Source organism: Delphinapterus leucas, chromosome 15, assembly GCF_059928025.1.
Source record: "Delphinapterus leucas isolate spDelLeu-1000000601 "Yukka" chromosome 15, BTC_Dleu_Yukka2, whole genome shotgun sequence".
NCBI classification, from domain to species: domain Eukaryota; kingdom Metazoa; phylum Chordata; class Mammalia; order Artiodactyla; family Monodontidae; genus Delphinapterus; species Delphinapterus leucas.
In genome coordinates, this window is record NC_143143.1 from 44,246,928 (window position 1) to 44,265,027 (window position 18,100).

Sequence of the window (18,100 nt, forward strand, 5' to 3'; positions counted from 1 at the left end):
GCCCAGCACCAACCATGACTGCCACAAAGACCCAGCCCATCAGGGAGGTCCACCCTGCCCTCTCTCACCTCCTTCTCCAGGCCCTGGAGCCCGACGCTCTGGCAGAGCAGGGCCAGCTCCTGTTCGGTGAGGTGGCCGCTGCTGCCCACACCCAGCTCTTCCCAGAGGCCTCGGACCCGGCTCTCGGGGGTGTCGAAGGAGGAGCTGCAGGGCTTCCGGAGGCTCCCGAAGACCTCAGAACCCCAGGTTGGCAGCTGGCCTGAAGCAGGGGACACATACCAAGGCTGTAATTTACTCTGAAATCGGATGGACTGATGAATGGGCAGAGGGACGGACACATGGACACATGTGAGAGACAAGCTTCAAAGGAGGAATCTAGGTGGTGGGTACACAGTGCTCACGGTATAACTCTTCCACTTGCATTCTATGCAAGTTTTCACAATCAAATGGAGGGATCTGCTGCATGTGGGGAAAGCATTTTCTTTTTTCAAAAAAATATTTATTTATTTAGGTTGCTCCGGGTCTTAGGTGCAGCATGCAGGCTCTAGTTCCCTGACCAGGGATCGAACCTGGGCCCTCTGCATGGGGGCCACGGAGTCTTGCCTACTGGACCACCAGGGAAATCCCAGAAAGCATTTTCTGAAGGGAACCTGCGAAGCCACAGCACTGAGAGCACAGCTGCAAGGTTTGTACTTAGAACAAAAAGGTCAGGTTCAAAAAACTAATTTTTAGAAACCCTTCAAACCTACCCAAAGTAAAGAGCACAGTTCAGCAAAGGCCAGTGGTCCTGTTCCTTGGGCAGACGGCCACCCCGGCTTCATCTACCCCCGTTTATTCTTGCCCAAGTATTTGAAAGCAAAATCCAGCTGCTGTGTTCTCACCCCTGTGTGTTTTGTGTGTACTGCTGATCCCAATGCCACCATCACCCTACAAACCAACAATGGTTTACCCAGCCCTCTCTCAAGAGTCTCCCGACAGTTGATTTCTTTGAATCAGTATCAACACAGAATCCTCCCTGTGCGTGTGGTTATTCCTCTCGAGTCCTTGGAACACGAGCACCTCACTGCCTGCCCCACTCTGCTTCCTCGCATGCCTCCATCACTAACATCGCCTATAAACCGGAAGTTAGCATCAAAGCCTAGTTTGGATTCAGGCTCAGTTTTATCTTTTTTCTTTTTCTTTCTGGCAAAAACGTCCCAAGGTGGGCTGTGTTCTCCAGGCCACCTCACAGCAGGAGGCACAGGTGTCTTTGAGATGCAAAGACACCTCAGTGAGTTTGGATGACAGATGGCCAGGTTTCATAACTTTTCTACTTTAGCCAGGTGGCTTACTGAGGTTCCTGAAGCTTTGCCAGAGAAACACCCTCTGGAAGAGGAAAGACCTTGGGGGTGCCCACGAGGAGCTCTCCTCGGATGAGCGAGGCTTCAAAGCAGAGTTCCTTCCACGCCCAGGCCACACCACCCAGCCCAACAGAGGAAGAGGGCTGCCTGCACCTGACCAGATCTGGGCTCTCGGCCAGTGGTCTAGAGTTTTCAGGAGAGGAGCCACCTTGGCGTTACTTTGATAACCCAACTAACGATCAGAAAGCCACTTTGCCAAGGAAAGCGAGGGCCTGTGCGCTCACGAATGATGCTGTGGGCTGAGCTGAGGAAAACAGAAGGAAAGGGCCGCCTCTGAGATCCCTTCCGGCTTAAAACATCTGAAAGTTCTACGTAACAATAGAAAAGCAATTCTGACACCGGAGGGTATTCTCATGGCTGGCAGAGGAGCAAATAAGTCCTCTGAGGTCTGACATGACTGTTCACGCACCAGTGTCAGTTCTAACCTGGAGGGAAAGAAGAACTCCAACCTGTCTCTGGGCAGAGTCCGAAATGACTCGGTGAATAACCTCCCCAGGAGCCCTTCCTCTCGTCCCCTAGATTTACAGAGTCCGGGGAATTTAGGGCATGGGTTGGCTGCTCTTCCAGACACAAAAGCGTCCATCTGCTTCGTCCAGTAGCACAGGCACTCCGGTCATTCCCCTGACGTCACCAAGCTCAACGCTGAGCCACCAAGAGCCTCAGCCCCCCCCGGACCACAGTCTGGATAATGCTCAGTGCCAGTGCAGACCTCTCACTCAGGAGAAGCTCAAGGTCAGCTCGGGTCTCGCCCTCGAGCCGTGTTCCTGCACGTTCTGCCCTGTGACACACTCCAGCGGGAGGTGTCCTTAAGGCACCTGCAGACCTATGTGCTGATGCACCCAGATTTGCTAAGCACGCCTGCAGCTGCCTTCCGGGTGCTCCGTCAGGCTCTCCAGGACCAGGACCACGTCTTACCCTCGACTCGGGGCAGACAGGGCCCCAGGAGGCAGGGAGGCTGCTGGCCCAGGCCGGGTGCTTCAGGAAGGAGTCCCCAGGCCCACGCCTGCCGGCTGGGGTCATGCTGGTCCTCCCAGACCGTGAAGCTGCTCCCTTAGCCAGTGGTCCCCGCTCGAGGGTCTGACCTCAGGGGTCTCCCAGAGCTGGGACCCTGCCCCCAGGAAAAGGGCCCCCCAGGGACACCACCCCCACCAGGCACTTCTCAGGAAACTGTCCTTGGCTGGTGGCCCACTGCCTGGCAGTCTAGCACTGGCCAAAGATGGCACCGAACACAAGGCCAGGCTTTACCTTTTGCTTCAAACAACTCATTCTGAGGGTCCTTTGCACTTTCAGCTTCTTCATCTGACTTGAGACTCTGGAAAAACAGAAGGAAAAGGACGTGTGAGTCCCCAGAGGAAAGGGCAGCGGACGGAGCACCGGGAACAGTCTGATGGGGCTGGTGGGGGCGACACCTGAGGAAGGGGAGCCCCAGCCCACAGCGCAGCCCTGGTGGTCAGCCAGGAGGCCCCGTGCACACCAGCTCCCTCTCTCAGACCGCACGCTGCGGCCTGCACTCGGTACCCTCTGCATCCCGCCCCTCATGACCCATGTCTGTTGGCAACAGTCAAGGAAGAGCAGGTCTCTGACCCCCAGGTGCTCCGGAGACAGCAGGTGATCTGCTGAGACCTCAGTGCCCAAGGGGCTGGGCCACCAAGAAGTCCAGTAAAACCTCATGCTTCTGTGACCGAGTCTGCAGACCACAAAGTCAAAGTCTGCTTCTGATTTTGGAAGGAACACTGGCTTGACCAGGACTCAGCACTTAGAAATGGCTCTGAACTGAGGCTGGAGCTCTGGGGGCAGGTGGTATATCTCATTTTTCTAATGCATTCAACCTGCTGACAACCCTAAAGGCAGCAACCCTAGGGTCCTAGTTCTGGGGATCAAAGATGGTTTTAAGAAGCAGAACGGCACCACAGAGATGGCGCGGACCCATGAAGCCTTCCATCCCTGGGGCCAAATTTAAGAGAGAGAATAAAGCAGCAAAGGCCTAGTAGGGTTTATTGGTGCCGCCCAAGTGCAGCGCATCCCTGAGAGAAGCGACTCCAGGATCTAAATACATATTTATTTGCTTTTCCTATTGGTCTCAACAAATGTTGAAAATATAAACAAATTAATATGGGGGCCCAGAGCTGTCTTATTAAAGGGAAGCCCCCCTAGAGCCTCATCAGACAGAGGTGGACATCATGGGGTGGAGGCAGGAACCTTCTGGAACCCCGAAAACAGGTCCAACGGGCCACGATTAACACGTGGGGTGTGGATCTGCCCTGTGGAAGTCCTTCCTGACACAAAGCCCTCGAGGCTCCTGCAGTGGACAGCTCAGGGAGCCTGGGGTCCCCGGAGGCATCTGGCATGACATGCCCACCGAGTTGTGGAGGGTGAGCCTCAGTCGCGCCCAGTGCTGCTTTCTCTATCCTCGGCTGATTAAACTTCCTCTCCTGCTGGCAGTGCCAGGGGAGGGGGCTAGTGGTGAGCAGGGCATTCTCCATGGCCCCCGTGTCTGAAGAAGGACGCTCTGTGGCCCGAGTTTCCATGCAGACAGCGAGACCCAGAGACACCTTAAAACTAAATGTCACTCCCCAAAGTGATCTGGTGATGAGATAGATGCCCCCTCCCATCTTCCCGTATCGTGTCACATGAGCAGTGTCTATGGTGGGGGGCATGCGTACTTGGGCGAGGGCAAAGGGGGGATCGACCCACCTCCACACTTTCCAGAGACGCAGAGCGTCGGAGCTGGCTTCTCACACTGGGCCTGGCAGGCTGCTCCGGTAAACACGGGGCTCCACCCGCAGCATCACAGGGCTCGGGCCAGCTCCGACGGCCATACCACTTAGAGCCGCTCACGTACTTTGGGGGGACGGCCCGGGGGGCACCTGGAATAAAAACGGGAGGTGTTCTCTCAAACAGCCTCTGGGCCCACATGTGCTGCCAAGATGCCCTTTACGAAGGTGCAGGTTCAGGTGCAAAGCGTGGCTCTCAGGGACACACATGGAAAACACCTGGAAGAACACAGGGAACGGTCGACAGTGGGGCTGGGGCTGAGACAGCCAGGCCGGGAGGCAGGGACTTTCCATCCTAAACTCTAGGTGCTGTTTAAATGTTTCCAACCAAAATACGCTTTTGTTATGCAATAAAAGACTAATACAAAAATCTAGCTTTTTACACAAGGAAAAAAGCCTCCAATAATCCAGCAACATACTGCTCTAGAGACCAGAAGGTCACGTCCCACCCACCCCCGTCACTACAGGACCCCCCTGCCCCCCGGACGGGATGTGGTAGGCAAGGACCTCAGCATAGCTGGGGAGCCTCAGACTCCACGTGGGCCTGAAGTCTGGGATAGAGGCAGGAGTGCATTTTAGTTTGGGATTCATGAGAATCCCATAAGCCCTAATAAACCCCTGGCACCTTTCTTCCCTCCTTACCTGCCCACGTCTGCAGAGCAGTGGGGACCCCGCAGGCAGAGAAGAAATGATGCTGACTCTGTAGGGAATCTGGGCAGCCGGAGAGAGATGGGGGAGGGCGACGTAGGCCACGGCCAGGAGAGGACACAGGTTCAGAAGGAAGCAACCAGAACGTGCAGGTTGGAGGAGAGGATCCAAGGAAGTAAGGCCAGGTCAGGGAAAACAGGACCGTTTCACACGGATGCGTCACGCTTCCTAAGGCCAAGTACCACCTCCCTTGTCTCCTCCGCACCAACTCTCCAGCCCCTGACCTTGGGACCATCAGAGGAGGAGGCTGGGTCCAACCTGGCCAGTGATGCCAGTGACCAACAGAAACTAGGAACAAGGGAGGAGTTTGGGGAGGAAGCTGCTGAGTTCCACTCGACAGCGGACATTTAAGGCAGGCTGACCATGTCCCCGGGACACTCAGAGGTTATCACGGGCCCTGCCCGGCCCTGTAATCTCTCCCGTGTGGGAACTCCCAGGGCTGCTGGAGAGCAGGGAGCGGACGCCCTGGCAGGGAGGAAACAGGAGGCTCTGAGTGCCCCACGCAGTGGGGAGGGGCCAGCACACAGGCTCCGCACCTTTACTGCGGGGGGGGGGGGGGGGGGGGGGAGGTGCGGGAAGAGGAAAGCCACGAGAGGTGGGAGTGGGCAGCTGCAGCACATTTGGGAAACCAGCTGCAGAAGACGAGGAGGGGCCTGACGCACGTGGGCCCTCCCCGGGCCCGGCCTGCTCGCGGCTCACCTGGAGGTCGTGACCCAGCACCACGTCTGCCCCCTGTGGCTTGACCTTGCTCCTGCCCTTCCCCTCCTGAGGTCCCCCCCGACCCAACCCGTCCTTGTCGGAGTCCCACCCGCCCTGGATGTGGCCCCATTTCTTCATCATTTCAGCAGGTCAGCACTTTCCTCAGAGGAATGAGATGCCCAGAAAACACACAGCTGTTTCATAATGTTCCCCAAACGTGTCACCCCCCTCCCTCCAACAGAGAGAAACGCTTCTCTAGAAAAGAGTGTCCACGTGGCAAATCACAACAGGAAGGGGGCAGCTTCCCACCACCCACAGAACACAGAGCCGCGGCCTCTTGGCGGGAAGCACTGGGGGTCACAGCCAGTCCCCACCCGCTGCCCAGACGGCCCGCAGAGCACAAGGCCAACGGTGCCCTGTGCTGGACACCTGGCTGTGCCTCCTGTGTGTGCGTATTTATTTATAGGAGCAGAGTACCAAGGTCTACAAGTGAAAAGACATTGGTTATATGTTCTGTAACGGCCTTTACTGAAAGGAGCAGAATGACGGGGAAGCGGGATGTTCCTCAAAGCCCCGGGGTGTTTGGCCCCCTGATGACATGCTCATCCCTGGAGCATCAAAGCTCCAATCATTTTTCCAGTCACAGTGGGAGATGGTGGGAAGGACCGGCAGACAGATTAGAAAGCAGGAGAGAGAGACACTGTGGACAGGGCCAGGGAAGGAGGGATGAAGCCCCTGGATGGGGGAGGCTGGGAAGGTGGCTGCGGTGAGAAGCTAAAACGCACACGGCCCTGGAGGACGGGGCAGGGCTCGCCCCGGCTCTCACAACCCGTGGCTGCAGGGCCACCCGGTGCCCTGCCTCTGTGCACAAGCCCCGTCCGAGCCGCCTCAGGTGGGCTCACAACTGTGTAACTGAGGAAAGCACTGAAAATCGAAAGAAGAGAAAAACAAAACAAAACCGGGGGGCTTCCCTGGTGGCTCAGTGGTTAAGAATCCGCCTGCCAATGCAGGGGTCACGGGTTCGATCCCTGGTCCAGGAAGATCCCACATACTGCGAAGCAACTAAGCCCGTGCACCACAACTACTGAGGCTGCGAGCCACAACTACTGAGCCCACGTGCCACAAGTACTGAAGCCTGTGTGCCTAGAGCCCATGCTCTGCAACATGAGAAGCCACCGCAATGAGAAGCCTGCGCACCACAATGAAGAGTAGCCCCTGCTTGCCACAACTACAGAAAGCCCGAGAGCAGCAACAAAGACCCAATGCAGCCAAAAATTAAATAAATGAAAAAACTAAAACAAACAAACAAAAAAAACGGAACTGGTGTGGAAAAGTGCCAGTCCTGAAACAGCTTCTCCCATCTTTGGAGGAAGTGAGGACACACCCCACAGACGCACACATGTTCCAGCATGGAGAGCGGGGCAGTGACAGAGGCGCGGCCTTTCTTGGGCACATCCACGTTCACGGTCACACGATCACACTCCAAAACCCTGAGTCGGGAAAGGCAAGTGGGCTTCTTCCCATCTCAAGGAAGACAAGTGTGAGACAAAGCAGCCAATGACCTGAGCTGCAGGGCGATGGGGCTGCTGGCAGGCTGACTCCTCCCCCCGCATCAGGGCTCTGGCGTGGCTCCAGCAGGAGGAGGTGGGGCAGCTGACTTCAGCCCCAGGGGCGTGGGCAGGGCCTGGCTCCAGGCTGCAAAACCCCACCTGAATAACAGGCAGGAGTAGCCACAGGACTTCTAGGACGGTTCACTGGAATCTACATAAAACGTCCATTAGCTCCAAGCCTGGCACACAAAGCCTCCCTCACGGTACCCCTGGTGCCCAGATCATCGTGCACCTGCTCCCAACCAAGGACCTGCCCGGGGTCCAGGAGCAGACCAGGGGGCTGCTGCGGGGCAGACTCCTCAAACGCCTGCCCCACGTGGGAGGGAGGGACCCGCTACCACTTCACTCTCCTTCCCGACACTCGTCAAACGCAGCCGTGACCAGCCGGGGCACATCAGGTGCTGCCCGCAGCAGCCGAGCCCAAGGGTCCAGCACGGCTGCGAATGAGCGTGTCCGCCATCACCTTCCGACTGGAGCCCGCGGTCCGCACATCGAGCGGGCCTCCCTCCACCTCCTGACCAAAGCCACCACTTCCGTTTGTTCTGAAATATTACCTTTGTCCCACTGGCCCTGCTCGAAACCAAGATTCTCACAAGTCCTAGGAGCACAGAGCGCTACTGTCTGAGACAGAAGACAGGCTGAGGGCTGCCTCGGCTGGTGGCATCCTGCCTGCTCCGCCAGCCTCCAAGCCCTGGCTAACACCTCACACCTGCCCTGCCCTTTTGATTCTCCAATGCTTCCACTCCCGACACCCACTTTATCTTGTCAACACCCTATGCTGTAAGGACAGCACGCAGTATTAACTTGACATCTGTGATACTGTGATTTATAATAAATATGTATTTGGTCTTCCATCCCTGGCACAGCTCCTAAAACCCTTGGAATTTCCTAAGTGATGAGAGCAACCACACCTGAGTTTATGTTGATGCGGTGACTTTTGGAACCACACCTCAGGATGGGCTGGTTGCCAGGGAAACCAACTTTCAGCCCCACCCCCTGACCTCCAGGGATGTTGAGTTCAATCCCCAATGCCCAATCATTTGATCAGTCATGTCTGTAATGAAGCCTCCATAAAACCCAAAAGGACGGGGTTCTGAGAGCTTCCGAGTTGAACATGTGGAGACTGGGGAAGAGTGAGGCCTGAAGGGGGCATGGGCGCTCCGAGCTCCTTCCCACAAGCCCTTCCCACAAACCTCTTATCCTGAGTCATATCCTTTTGTAATAAACCGGTGATCCAGTAAGTAAATGGGTTTCCCTGGGTTCTGCTCTAGCAAATTAATTGAACCTGAGGAGGTCGTGGGAGCCTCTGATCTATAACAGGTGGGTCAGAAGCACAGGTGACAACCTGGATTTGAGATGGCTGTCCGAAGAGGGTGCAGTCTTGGGGGACTGAGCCCTTCCCCTGTGGGGTCTGACGCCGTGTCCAGGTAGACGGTGTCAGAACAGAGTTGAATTGTAGGACACCCAGCTGGGGTTGCAAAACGGCCTGGTGTGGGAAAAACCACATATATCTAGTGACCAGAAGTGCCAGTATATTCAGAGGATTGTGTGTATTGTAGAGGAAAACAAAAGAGTCTTCCCCTTACAACACCATTTTACAAACAAGGAAGCAAAAGAAGAAAAAACCCAAACGTCAGTTCCAGTCTACGCAGCTTGGCAGAGACAGATCTGCTGCGTCGTTTGGTGAGAACATCATACTCCAGAGTCACGGAATCACGGGAAGAGACGTAACAGAGACCAGGAAGGCCTCTTACCTGGCTCCAAAGACCCGCTGTCTTCATCTGAGGAGCCAACACCAGCCTGTGATGACAAGACGGCCACGAAACCGTCCTTAAATTCCTCAAAGTTAACCTGTGGATTTGAGAAGAGAGGTCAACGCTACTTTCTGCAGGTCACATACGTAACACCCTGGCCTTTTGGTTTTTCTCAGATGGAAGATCTTATGAGGACATTCATTCTTTCAAATATTTGCTTAAGATTTAAAAGAACTGAAGATGTAACAAGGCAAGTAAAAGTGAACCATAACCCCATCACCAAAAAACACTATTAACAACTCCATAAAAGTAAATCAGACCACAAAATTAGAAAGCAGTGTAGAAAAGGGGTGTCTGATGACCACAAACATTAACACAAAAAGAAAAAGAAAAATCTGGGCTTCCCTGGTGGCGCAGTGGTTGAGAGTCTGCCTGCTGATGCAGGGGATGTGGGTTCGTGCCCCGGTCCGGGATCCCACATGCCACGGAGCGGCTGGGCCCGTGAGCCATGGCCGCTGAGCCTGCACGTCTGGAGTGTGCTCCGCAACAGGAGAGGCCACAACAGTGAGAGGCCCGCGTACCGCAAAAAAAAAAAAAAAGAAAGAAAAATCCACGTTCTCACCACCCACCAAGAAAGAGAAAACGGCAGCACCTGGGCGAGCCCTCCACCACGGTTCCTTTCCTGATTAAATCCCCCGGCCCCTACTCTGACTCTAATAACATCCTTGCTTTTATACCTCATTTGCATGCACCCCTAAACAATACAGTTTACTTCTGCCTCTTTTTAAATTTGATCTAAATGGAATCATGTGTATATACTATTTTGTGTCTTAGACTCAATATTACTTCTGTAATATTCATGTAAGTTGCTGTGCACGATCCACCCATTTTCTCTGCTCTGCGGTGTAACTGAGCAACAATTTATTAATCTACCCTCCTGGGCTTCCCTGGTGGCGCAGTGGTTGAGAGTCTGCCTGCCGATGCAGGGGACGCGGGTTCACGCCCCTGTCCGGGAGGATCCCACATGCCGCTCCACAGCTGGGCCCGTGAGCCATGGCCGCTGGGCCTGCGCGTCTGGAGCCTGTGCTCCGCAATGGGAGAGGCCACAACAGTGAGAGGCCCACATACCGCAAAAACAAAAAACAAAACTACCCTCCTGCTGGTGGATATTCCCATTATTTCCAGGGTTTAGTTATTTTTAAAAAACCAACAAAAAACCCCAGCTTTGAACAGTTACACTCTTTGGAGTATATGCCTAACAATGGGATTGCTGGGTCACAGAATATACATTTAAATCCTCTTGGTGAATTGAATCTTTTATTACTATAAAATGCTGACCCTCTTTAGTTCAGTAATGCTTTTACCACAAAGACTAGCTTTCTTATGGAGTATTTACGTGTTATATCTTTTTACCAAACTTTGTTTTTTTAACCAAACTTTTAATAATGTCAATTTTTTATATCCTTATGTTTTAGACATGTCTCTTATGAACAGTATATAGTTGGATTTTTTTCCCCAATCTGAAAATCTTTATCTTTTAACTGAAACATTTTACATTTAATGTCGTTACTGATATATTGGGTTGGCAAAAAAGTTCGCTTGGGTTTTTCCATAATAGTTAGATTTAAATCTACTATTTTATTTGTGCTTTCAATTTGACCTGCCTGCGTTTTCTCCTTTCTTTCCTCTCTTTCTTTTAGGACTTCATTTTTCCCCTTATTAATTCAGAAGTTATACAGTCTATTTCCATTCTCTTATTGTTTATCCTAAAAATGACAGTACACATCCTTAGCTTGAAAGTTTACTATCAATCAATGCTTTTTGTTTCAGCAAAAACATAATTTATTAAAAGACTAGTGGAAATGATCCAGATGTCCAAAAAGAGAATGGGTAAATAAACTGTGATTCAGTCAGACAACAAAAGATGACAATAGGGGAAAAAAAAACAAACCACTGACGGAGACAATATATCTACATTGTGTGAATATAGCTCACAGACATAATACAGAGTAAAAGAACCAGAGAGTATACACTGAGCATATGCTGTGTATTTTCCCTTGTATAAAGTTCAGAAATAGGCAAACAAATCTATGCTGTTGGCATCAGGGCAGTGGTAACTGTTGGAGGCAGAGGGACCGCAAGGGCACCTGAGGAGGGATGCAGGATGCTGGCGGCCCAAGTGTGTTCAGGGTGGATGTTCACTGAGCTGCATTCTTCAGCTCTTTTCTCTACCTGTGCTTCTACTGAAGTCCCACAGAAAGAAATCAACACAAGAGCTTACTGTCACCAGTAAGTGCAGAAAGAGCAGGCCTGGGCTGTAGGTCCAAGCATGCTTCCCACACCTGGCACAGAATTTGAATGAGCACATTCTGTTGCTGCCGATGGGCACTAAACGCAGCTGTTGGCTTGGGGGCACCTCTGCCTCAGTCACACATGTATCAGATCTGACACTGGATTACTTGTTTATTTTCTGTCTCCCCAACTAGCATGTGATATCACAGTGACACACTGTAAATACTCAACAAATACCTAATGGATGTGTTTGCCTCTATATCCTCTCAAAACTGAGCAGAATTCACCTTCTCACAGGTGCTTTCTTTCACCTTTGTTCTTAAAGAGTATTCTTTTTTTTTTTGGCCACTCCTCGTGGCATGCGAAATCTTAGTTCCCTGACCAGGGATTGAACCCTCACCCCCTGCAGTGGAAGCTCAGAGTCATAACCACTGGACCGCCAGGGAAGTCCCCTTAAGGGGTATTCTTGCTGAGTATGGGATTCGGGTTGGCACCAGTCCTCTTTTAGTACATTGGAGACACCTTTCCATTGGCTTCTGGCTTCTACTGTCACATCTGAGAAGGCAATTGTCAATCTAACTATGGCTGACTTTCAGGAAATGTCTTTTTTCCTCTGGCTGCTTTTAAAAAAATTATTAAATGTTTCATTTTGAGATAATTATAAATTCACATGCAGTTGTAGGGAAAAAATACAGAGAGATCATGTGTACCCATCTCTGGCTGCTTTTAAGATGTCTTTGTTTCCCTTCAGTTTCACAATAATATGGCCAGATGTGGATTTCTTTTTATTTATGCTACTCAGAATTCCATGGGTTTTGGAATCTTAAATCTGTTTTGGAAACTTTTTAGCTATTATCTGTTCACGAAATCCCTCCTCATTCACTCCTTTCCTCCTGGGATTCCAACCAAAGGGATGTCCCCCGGTCTTCACCTTCTCTTTATAACATCATGCTGCATCCTGGATGAGTGCTCTTTTCAGCTGTGTCTAATCTGCTGTTAAACTCTTAAAAGTTGTATTTGGTTCTTTGTTCAGATTTGTTATGTCACTTTTTAGAGTTACCTCTTTCCTGTGGATATTTTCAAGCTTGTTTTTTTTTAAATTAAAATGTTTTATTTTTGGCTGCATTGGGTCTTTGTTGCTGCACGTGGGCTTTCTCTAGTTGCGGTGAGCGGGGGCTAGTCTTCGTTGCGGTGCACGGGTTTCTCATGGCAGTGGTTTCTCTTGTTGCAGAGCATGGGCTCTAGGTCTGCGGGCTCAGTAGTTGCAGCACACGGACTCAGTAGTTGTGGCTTGTGGGCTCTAGGGAGCTTGGGCTTCAGTAGCTGTGGTGCACGGGCTTAGTTGCTCTGGGGCATGTGGGATCTTCCCGGACCAGGGATCAAACCCATGACACCTGCATTGGCAGGCGGATTCTTGACCACTGCACCATCAGGGAAGTCTCTCAAGCTTGTTTTTTTAAACCTCTCCTAACATAGTAACCATAATTGGCTTATACATTTTTTTGTTTTGTTTTGTTTTGTTTTGATTTTGCGATACGCGGGCCTCTCACTGTTGTGGCCTCTCCCGTTGCGGAGCACAGGCTCCGGATGTGCAGGCTCAGCGGCCATGGCTCACGGGCCCAGCCGCTCCACGGCATGTGGGATCTTCCCGGACCGGGGCATGAACCCATGTCCCCAGCATCGGCAGGCAGACTCTCAACCACTGCGCCACCAGGAAAGCCCGGCTTATACTTTTTGCCCAGTAATTCCAATACTTCACATCTTTGTGCTCTGCTTCTGTGGCCTGTTGTTTCTCTGGCTCTCACTCATCTTTATTTTGTGCCTAGATATCCTTGACTGTATGCTGGTTATTGTATATGACTATTACTTAGGAAGAATTACAGACCCAGGATGAGGGAACTTTCTCAAGAGAGGACTTCTGTTTGCTTTTGCCACGTGCCTGAGGGCACCGCCTGTGCAGGACCACCTGATCTAAGTGCAAGGCCTGAGGTCACCTAGACCCCTGAGCGCACACAAGCCCAGACAGCAAAGAGCACAACGGCTGATTCACTTACCCTATATCTTTGCCCTACAGGTGCACCCTCAGGATCCTCCCTTAAACTGGGGGCTGGCTCATCAGTTTCTCCTTGGGTGAGCCTGTGTTTAGACATGCATTTCCCTGGCCCTTTAAAACCCCCAAATGACATATCAATTTCACAGTTGCTATTTAAGACCAGAAAATATTCTCAGGGCAAATGGGGTTTTGTGTGCTGAGCTGAACTTCTCTCGATACATGACTTAGCATAGATTTTTAGGTTGTAATTCCCCCTGACTTGTTTGTTCTTTACCATTTTCAAGATCTTTTGTTTTTTCTATTTTGTTCAGCCTTTTTAGTAGCACTAACTGGAAGGTAGGCCTGAGTTTGCTAACCTGCCACTAGGACAATGTCTGAAGTCTCTTCCCTCTTTTATAGGGATGAGGCATAAATTTCATCATTTGGATCTACAAGAATGTATTGAACTAATCTCATATTCAAAAGGCTGTTTCCAGTCTTTTGCCATGTGAATCAATACTAGAATGAATAACCTTGCATAGAGTTCATTTCACAAAGAGAGACGTTGTATTGCTTTCATTTTTACATTCCTAGCTTCTAGATTTGCCTCGCACATAATAAGAGCTCAAAAGTACTTGTTGACTACATGGGAGCAGAATGAAATGGCCATTTTGCTTGATCCAATCTCAGATTTCTTTTGCATCTTTGATAATATTGATACTTATCAGCTGAATTTCTTCTCATCCATCAAACAGGAGGCAATCTGATTGCTGTTTTATCTGATACCATTTTGACTGTGCTTGTGTTTGCTTCTGTGCCTTCTCCCTTCACAGCTCATAAAAGAAGGAAGGGGCAGCCCATGGCATCAGGCGTTTGACCCAACAGGATACACCATCATCCCTGCTCGATCACGGACTCTCCTCACAAATGAAGAGGCTGGACCCTGTGATCAAGAATCACTCTCAACCTTAAAATTATTTTCAGTAACACTACGTTATCAATTATTTTTTGAGAGGAAAATTCTCTTTCTACCCAAATTTAAAATACTCAAGATAAGATCCTCACCACTGGTAAAGAAACATGATAAATAACAAAACGCATATGGAAATTTCCCAAGTCACAGGACTCTTAGGCCACGTCAACTTTCTGGCTTGAAATTAGACCTGATAATGTTTCTTTAATGGGAAAAAGAAATTAAAGAAAAGCATATTGGGACTTCCCTGGTGGTCCAGTGGTTAAGACTCTGTGCTCCCAATGCAGGGGACCTGGGTTTGATCCCTAGTCAGGGAACTAGATCCCGCATACCACAACTAAGACCCGATGCAGCCAAATTAATTAATTAATTAAAAAAAAAACACTCATAGCACTAAAAATTACCTTATTAATTCAGATGTTATAATATTGTTTCTTCATTGTTATAACTGGATTACTGTATCAATGACTAACATTTCTGTTGTGTCATATATGTCAGTTCCTGCAAGGAAACTGAATATGTGATATTTGAATTGAAAAGCCAATCCATTCTCCTGGACAAAGGATTTACCCTGTTTTTCTTCAAAACTTCCTGAAATCTCCACCATTTGGTTTCTGTCACAGAAAATGGTGACAATTACCTGGATACTTCTGGCTTGACACTGGTGTCCCTAAAACCCTCTACAGAATGTTCCACCTAAATGCTGGCTGTGTGCGCTCCCCTGCCTGTGGATGAAGCAGGGGAACGGTAACAGCCCTTTTCCCTTTGCAGCTACTCCAACACTGACCTTCCTCCAAGTGTAACTCAGGGTTTCGAGGTCACGCTCCCCTTCTCACAGACAAAGCACAAAGTAGAGAAAGGCCGGGAATGATACATCCTACAATGAATCTGGGCCCCAAAGTGATTCTTTTGGTTTTGAATTTTCCAAACTGTCAAAAATCATCAAAGGGGGCTTCCCTGGTGGCGCAGTGGTTGAGAGTCCGCCTGCCGATGCAGGGGACATGGGTTCGTGCCCCGGTCTGGGAGGATCCTGCATGCCGCGGAGTGGCTGGGCCCGTGAGCCATGGCTGCTGAGCCTGTGCTCCGCAACGGGAGAGGCCACAACAGTGAGAGGCCCGCGTACCGCAAAAAAAACAAAACAAAAAAAAATCAAGGAAACCACCTGTTCATGCTGTTTTTTGTTTTGTTTTGTTTTTGCCACACACAGCATGCAGAATCTTAGTTCCCTGACCAGGGATTGAACCTGTGTCCCCTGTGGTGGAAGCGCAGAGTCCTAACCACTAGACCGCCAGGGAAGTCCCTGTTTGTGCTGTTTTAACCAGAGTGTTGGTTTTCACAAATGTGCCTTTTGCTTATCTAGCCTCCAAATACAATTCCAGGTGATATCAAGAGGGGCTAGGACATTTTCTATCAAAAACACACCTGATTCTTAAGTCCATAAAGAAAAAGCAGGAACAGAGTAAAGAGACAGAAAAGGGTGCAGTGGGTTTGTGAGGCTGAGTCCTCCACACAGGGGGTGCAGCACTGCTGACAGCTCTGGCCACACGGCCTCAGGGGAAGTAACAGGAGGTCAGATCCACCTGGACCCTCCCCCAGGGCCAGCAGGGAGGGGTTTTTCGTTGTTCTTCTTCATTTGTTTTTGCCCAAAAGCCAACTCAGAATATTTGCAGCTAGATTTTTTTCTCATTCAAAATGAAAAGAGTTTTACTGAGTTCTGTGGAAAAAATGCCCTTCCTTCAAAGGTAAGATTATAGCCACTGGGTTGTTTTCTTTTTTGGGCTGCGCCATGTGGCCTGTGGGATCTTAGTTCCCTGACCGGGGATCGAACACAGGCCCCTGGCAGTGAAACCCCAGAGTCCTAACCGCTGGACCGCCAGGGAATTCCAGGCACTGTTTTTAAAATGAACGTGTTAACATCTGGACACATTTAAGAAGCAGGAACACTAAGAAGCTTCTTAGTGTTTCAATCAGGAAAGCAAGTTGTGGTCCAGGCTCCAGATTACCATTCTAGATGACCTTGAATTTCCTAGAGAAAAGAACTCTCTGAGTGCCTACTTCCTATCTGGGATAGATACACTCACAGAGATACACTCTGAACACAGGGAGCCTTGGTTCCTGCAACAGCAGTGGGCAATGTTCTGTCCAGCTGCTGGATGAATTTCACGCTGGGTAATTTTACGAGACAATGTGCCTTCGAGGTACTTTGCAGCTGCCTCTGAATGACCCAGTGTGTGAGCTGCGCACAGATCACTGTGTTTTGTGAACCACATGCACCCCCGGACGAATCACCCAAGCATCTTTCTGGAAAAAAACAGAACATAAACAAATCTCTGGAAGTGACTATGCTTTAAAAAAGCAATCTTAAGGAACTTCTTTCTACAACATAGATGTTGCACAGAAGGAAAAACAGCACCCCATTTCCTCCTAACTTTCCTTTGATGAGTATCTCCAGTCAGTTGGTATTTCTCAGATGCCAGCAGCTATAACCACACGCTCTCTGTGCTTTTCTTTGTGAGAATGAAGTCAATGAAGTTACCCACCCTGGCAAAGTGGTCGTTCCCGAGAAGTGTTTGCAGAAGGACAGGCAGCTGCTTTTCCAGATGAAGCTTCAGGCAGAGTTGGGTCAGCTCCTCCCGGTCCAAGAAGCCTGTCCCCGTGGTGTCACAGCTGCTGTAGACATCCCTGAGCTGCGAGACATAGTGGCTCTCTTCCTCTTCGTCCATCCCATCGCAGGCTGCATGCAGGGAGAAGACAATGGTGCCCTCTGACTGCCGCTCCCACTTCCCTCCACGGTCCCAATGCGCCAGGCAGTGTGGCCCAGGGCAGGGGAGGAGCTGGTGTGTGGGAAGGGGCTCCAGGGTCGTCTCAGGACACGTGAGGCTGGAGGAAATCAGGAGAGGCCAGAAACGTGTTCCCACAGGGCTCGTTCTCCCTCACTGGCTCAAAGAACCAGAATTACTTTGTTCTGTAAAAAAGTATCTATTACAGAATAATCAGAAAAAAAAGAGATAAGTATAAAATGAAAGAAAATTATCCAGAATTTCACCACCTGAAAAAAAAATCATTTTACTATTTTGGCAAATATACATTCTACTTTTTCTCTATACATATACACACAGGGCCGGCTGGATGCCTGGCACACTTGCCCGAACTTCTGCCCCAGGATTCCGGTCTTGGGCAGAACTCAGGCTGGAGGTCAGAGGGCACCGAGGGCCCTCCCAGGAGCAATGACAAGCCATCCCCCTCCTGAGAGAACTTGCTGGTCTGCTGCCTCCCCCCGACCCCTGCCTCCATGCAAGGGCTGATTCAGAGGCGAGGACCCTGCACACTCAGCCCACATCCCCTCGGTCATGCCAGCTTTGCCCAACACACAGGTCAGCTCCTGACCACTCAGAAACACTTCTTTTTCTCTCCTTTCCCTCACCCCCAGAAATCTGAGACACTGTCCCAAGACAGCAGGTGATTCGACTCTGGCCATCCAGCCACAGGCTAGTGGTGTGACTTAGGCCCAGCATTCTATGGGTCAGGCAAAAAGATCTTTCAGCTGCCATTTGCTATGACACTTCCTAACCCACATCCAAGATAAGGTCCATGCTTTGCTTTCAAAGTCCTGGGAAAAACGCTGGGAGAAAGGAGGCACTGCTTCTGGTCATGTGTGCCCTATGGAATTCGCCCTCCTCTCGCTCCAGGATTGGGGGGGGGGGGGTGTCTTTCTGTAGCTGAGATACCACATGACAAACCTCAGTGCTGAGATGGGCCAGGAAGGCTTGGAAAAACTCCAAGGGCACCTTCATCTGGGAAATACAGCCCGAGCTCAGGTCTGTACCACGACAACCGCATTGGAGTCACACTGATGCA

General features: G+C 50.6%; 1 protein-coding gene and 1 pseudogene across 1 annotated transcript in view; both read right to left on the bottom strand.

Annotated features, from left to right (window-relative positions):
* NINL (ninein like) overlaps window positions 1–18,100 on the bottom strand; it is a 106,386-nt gene that overhangs the window by 41,669 nt on the left and 46,617 nt on the right. Inside the window, exons 2-6 of the mRNA XM_022594154.3 lie at window positions 16,783–16,976; window positions 8,946–9,042; window positions 4,095–4,267; window positions 2,646–2,712; window positions 69–259 (exon numbers count right to left, since the gene is read on the bottom strand). Of these exons, the coding sequence (XP_022449862.1) occupies window positions 69–259; window positions 2,646–2,712; window positions 4,095–4,267; window positions 8,946–9,042; window positions 16,783–16,965 (711 nt within the window). The 5' untranslated portion in view covers window positions 16,966–16,976. The remainder of the gene's footprint in view (window positions 1–68; window positions 260–2,645; window positions 2,713–4,094; window positions 4,268–8,945; window positions 9,043–16,782; window positions 16,977–18,100) is intronic.
* LOC149747446 (uncharacterized) lies at window positions 4,681–5,722 on the bottom strand (annotated as a pseudogene).